General features: G+C 33.3%; 1 protein-coding gene across 2 annotated transcripts in view; it reads left to right on the top strand.

Moving 5' to 3' along the window:
* Abi (tyrosine kinase Abl) overlaps nt 1–4,757 on the top strand; it is a 27,971-nt gene that overhangs the window by 5,266 nt on the left and 17,948 nt on the right. For both annotated transcript variants that reach the window (XM_067050398.1, XM_067050397.1), the window contains exon 4: nt 1,767–1,914. In XM_067050398.1, coding sequence (XP_066906499.1) covers nt 1,767–1,914 — 148 coding nt within the window. The remainder of the gene's footprint in view (nt 1–1,766; nt 1,915–4,757) is intronic.

Here is a 4,757-nt window from a genome sequence, read left to right as displayed (position 1 = left end):
GTCAATGAATATCTCATGATATTAAAGTAAGCAGGCTCAGATGATGGCATGTGGCTCGAAACAATCCATCAGGCCTCCTCTAAACAACAATGTGTCGTGTACAGGGCTTCGGGGTTTCTAAGTCCGTCTAGGGGTTCCCCGTACACGGATTATAATGAAATTTATTCATATATTAATGTATTTGTATTTATATCATGTAGTTATATTCTATGTATTTGTATTATGTATCTCTATCGGTTCCTGATGGGAACCGCCATGGTATGCTAGATATGAATATCTTTAATTAATCATTGGAGTTCCTTTCCAACGGTATCATGTTCACCAATTTACTATGCTATTATACATGAGGTGACATGCAGGGATTCTTAATTATAAAGTAAAGTCTTTGTTACATATTTTATATTTACATTACCAAGAATAATATTATGAGAGAGCATGGTAGACTTGTTTCCTTATACTTTAATTGTTATATTATGAATTGAGAAGTAGCAGTTGGGATCTTTGATATTTATACTGACTCTAAGTTATTAATCTATCATTTGCCATTCAAATTACAACAGAAAAGGTCTTACACTTGTTTCGGTACATCGGTCGGCTTGGCAGTTGTCGCGGTAGGGCATCCATATTCGCTTGGCTACGCAGCCTCCCGGCTGCCGCTGCTGGATCCCTCCGATGGGTGACTTCATTCTCTGGCCTCCAACTCGTCAGCCGCTCTCTCTTCCTCTAGATTCTCCTCTTCCAGGTCTTCAAGTGTTCTCAACCGTTTTCAAGTCCCCATCTCTCCCAGCTTGTCCTCAAGTCTCAGACTGTATCCAATTTTCTTCCTCCCGCCCTTTTTGCTTATTTTCTCCTCTCTCTTTTTGACTCCTCCTTTTGATTTCTGTTCTTTGATTGGTTTTTCTATGTTCAGAGGGGGTGAGAAGGTCCAATGACCTTCGGTGAAAGTTGGTCTTTTTCCTACCTTTCATGTTTAAATTAAGGTGGCTTTCTTCATTGACACGCGCTGTATTTTCCCCTAGGTGTTTAAAGTGGCCACATGTAAGATAAGGGCTGTTTATTTGTTTATCTCTGCCTACACCATCAACTGTTCCCCGGGGGGTGCATACCCTCTGTTATCTATATATCTCCGTACATTACTTTAGATGTTTTGCCGATCGGGTTTCTGCCTTGGGCTGGCGGTATCTTTGGCATGCCGACAAAAGAAATTACTTAGCGCTAAAAATTCCAGCTGGTGCCTCCCATTACACATCAAATGAATGCCACTATAGTAGGTTAGAGAAGACCACGTGGTAAACAAAAAATTAGATGGATTAACAGAATCAAAGTTGCGAAAGAGCTGCATGCAGCAAACTGGAAAGCAGTAGCCCAACATAGACAGGCATGGAGGAGGTTGGTTCGTGCGGCCAGAGATCTACAAGGTCTGTCAGCCAACCGAACAAAATTATTATTCTTAATAATTATTGAATTGAATATTAATTTATTTAATTTTCTACTTTATAAACAAAAATTATAGGATGTGGATTATAACCTTCATTATTATTACTGCTTTAATAGGATCACTGCTGCCAACTTCCTCGAGCTATTTTCGCTCAAGATATAAGTAAATCCCCAATGAATCTGTTTCAGAGGCATTAATTTTCATAAATACAAATCCATTTATGGTATAAGATCATAACTGACAGCAATAGTCAACCTTTTTTTTCATAAGTGCCAATATATTGTTTACCAATTTTTGGTTTCATTTATCTTATTTTAATTTTTCACAGACTGTTATGATTCACAAAGAAAAAGTTGCTAGAAGGGAAATTGGTGTACTTACTGCAAACAAAACTACTAATAGGCAATACAAAATTATTGCTCCTGCTAATCCTGAAAAACCTATTAAATATGTCCGTAAACCTATAGATTTTAATGGTAAGTGTTATTGTTTTTTTTTCTTTCCTTTGTTTTAAATACTGAAAGTTATCCTTTTAAAATTAAATAGAAAATTCTGAACCACCACCAATTGAGAGTTTATCTAAGACACATTGTTGAAGATTAAATACATTTAAAAAAAAAATTATGAATAAAAAAATACTTTACAAATAGCATTCAGAAAAATGGACATGACAATACATAGAAGGATTACATATATACCAATTGAAAGGAATAAGAAAAATAATTAATGAAATTATCTCAAAGAATATAGTTTTTTGAATAGATTAAATGTATTTTTCTCACTGAAAGATAAATTTATTCCGAACAGACCTGAAAAATTTCTAAAATTATTAAATGATTTTATGTTTTTATATAAGTACGTACGTTCAGTTATATATATGCGCTAGTATGTTGTAAGAAACCACACTTACCTAATACTATCAAGGAACAAAGTTGTTTTCATCATTATTCCATGTTGTTAATTAGAAAAAGTAAACTGCTCGGAGATTTCAACCTGGCTCAGTCAAAGCCCAATGATTAACCAGATTAAACAGACTGAGCTGATGAATTAAGTCAAGGGAGTATAAGCTGTTTTATGACCATTTGAGGTTAATATAATTATCTAATCTTTTGAAACACTGTTTATTGCCTAAAGGTATTTCCCTCGGTGTTGTTTTATTTCAAAATCGGTTCCGATTTGGCCCAAATTTACGAAAAATGACTTTGGATGAATGACAGACTCACATGGAGCCAAATTCATTCCTTGATGTCTTAAATATTAAATGCTAGTGAAAATTTCATCATATATGGTCATATATTTTTTGCTTTCACTTATCAATATATGAATGTATTATTATTATTGGCGTGACAGACTGTGAAGGTCCAAGGCCTTGAGCATTTACTTAGAAAATATGAGTACATCACGAGTTTCATGATGTGGTTTTCATAGGGTGAGTTTATCATTCCCACGCCCATTTTTGTGAGTCCCACCCATTGGCTAGCATGCATCACTAATTCCCGGGGAGAGGCTGTGAGTGAGTATTGTATTGTATAATTATATGCTTGAAAAATTCCCGAATAGGGCCAAGGACTCGAACTCGCAACCTTTTGGGTTGGTAGACAGGCATGATGCCATGCTGCTACCGTCACCCCCCCCCCCATGTATGTATTGTACAGGAAAGAACTAGGATCTTGCAAAATTTTGAATTCAACTTTTCAACGGAAATATGCATTTTGTGGTCCACTGAGTCCAAATAACCAAATCTCGCGAAGTGTTCTGTGTTTGAACAGCCAAGCTCAAAGTCGTAAAAAACTGAAATTACATATTTAAGGCTAGTATATGTCTAGGAATTCACAGCAACTTTTTAATTGAAACGGACCTGCTGGAAATGCCACTTCACAGAGTCAATTTTACGCATTTTTTGGATTAAAAGGAATAATATAGACCAGAATAGTTGGAATCAGAAAAAGTCAAGACAAAATTAAGCATTTTAGCTCTAAATAATAGAAAGAAATTTTTAGGCTTGTTTTTTTCATGAATTAAAAAAGTTTATTTTTCTGTTGCTATGAAAATTCATATTTTAGAGTTTTCGATATGGGAATAACAGATAGCAACTTTGTTCCTGCCTAGAATCAATTTAACTATAGATAAAGAAGCCGAGTAAATACAAATGCAATTGAGAGAGATTGATCGGTCTCTGCTTTTTCCAAATCTAACCCTGGTCTATATTATTCCTTTTTCTCCTTTAGTTATTCATCATATTATTTTATATATTGTATTTATTAATTATTTATTATCGGTAACAATGAGATTTTTTATTTCAGATTATTTATTTTAAATAAGCAAAATTAAAGATACTTTATAGAAAATTTGTCGTTTAAGCCGTGTTAAACTATTTCAGTGAGGTTGAGATCTAACTGATATTATAGATCATCAAGTTTTCAATGGCATATGTGGTTTAATACAAAAATTGTTAGAACCATTATTGAGAAAATTCAAAAAAAGTGTAAAATTAATAAGACCTGATTCCAACTGCCAATAAAGTGGCATTTCCAGTTGCTGTATTCATATGTATATATAGTTGACCATAAAAATTTATATATAAGAAGATGGTCAGGGTTGCGGTCAGAAGAGAAACAAAAATAGTTTACAACTATTTATTTTCCGACGTTTTGCCCCACTTTGCAGGGCTTCATCAGGGCTAAAAAGATACAAAAAAAAAAAAAACCTGAGAATATTACAACAATAAGATACAATAGGGCAATTTAAGCTAGGATAAATATTATGTAAAAATAAAGTGATAAGAAATTACATATAAATAAAAGGAAGAAAGACATAAAATAGTATCAATATAAAATAAAATTGAATAAACAATCATACTATATATACATACATATTTATTTTAAATTGTTGTATTGAATACAGCATAGGAATTAAGTCTGCATACAATGCGAGCATTATGACTTAATCCTAGTCAGTTCTCAGTACCAAGCCCTTGTATATAGTTATAGGGACTAAGACCCCACCATTATACACAGTCTAAGTTCTAATTATGTACCAGAGACTTTAGTAAGTGTTAATTACTCAGCCCGCAGTGGGACACAGTAATTTGATGAGACACTGAGTTCATAAGATCGTGAGTCCAAGACTCCAAAACATGAACTATTTTTTTTCTTTTCTTAATTTAAGGATATTTATTTTTAGCACTAAAACTTTCTTTTAAATAATACCTGTAGGAAATATTTTAATTTGAGTTCTGTTTTTTTTTTTTTATTTCTTTTATTAATTTATGTATAACCTAGAGATGCATCCTTTGTTTTGGTCTTCATGCTGCTATTTG

The sequence above is a fragment of the Halyomorpha halys genome, unplaced genomic scaffold (assembly GCF_000696795.3).
Source record: "Halyomorpha halys isolate HHAL.00 unplaced genomic scaffold, Hhal_1.1 Scaffold85.1, whole genome shotgun sequence".
Lineage (NCBI taxonomy): Eukaryota > Metazoa > Arthropoda > Insecta > Hemiptera > Pentatomidae > Halyomorpha > Halyomorpha halys.
This window is presented reverse-complemented; position numbering and strand designations above follow the sequence as displayed.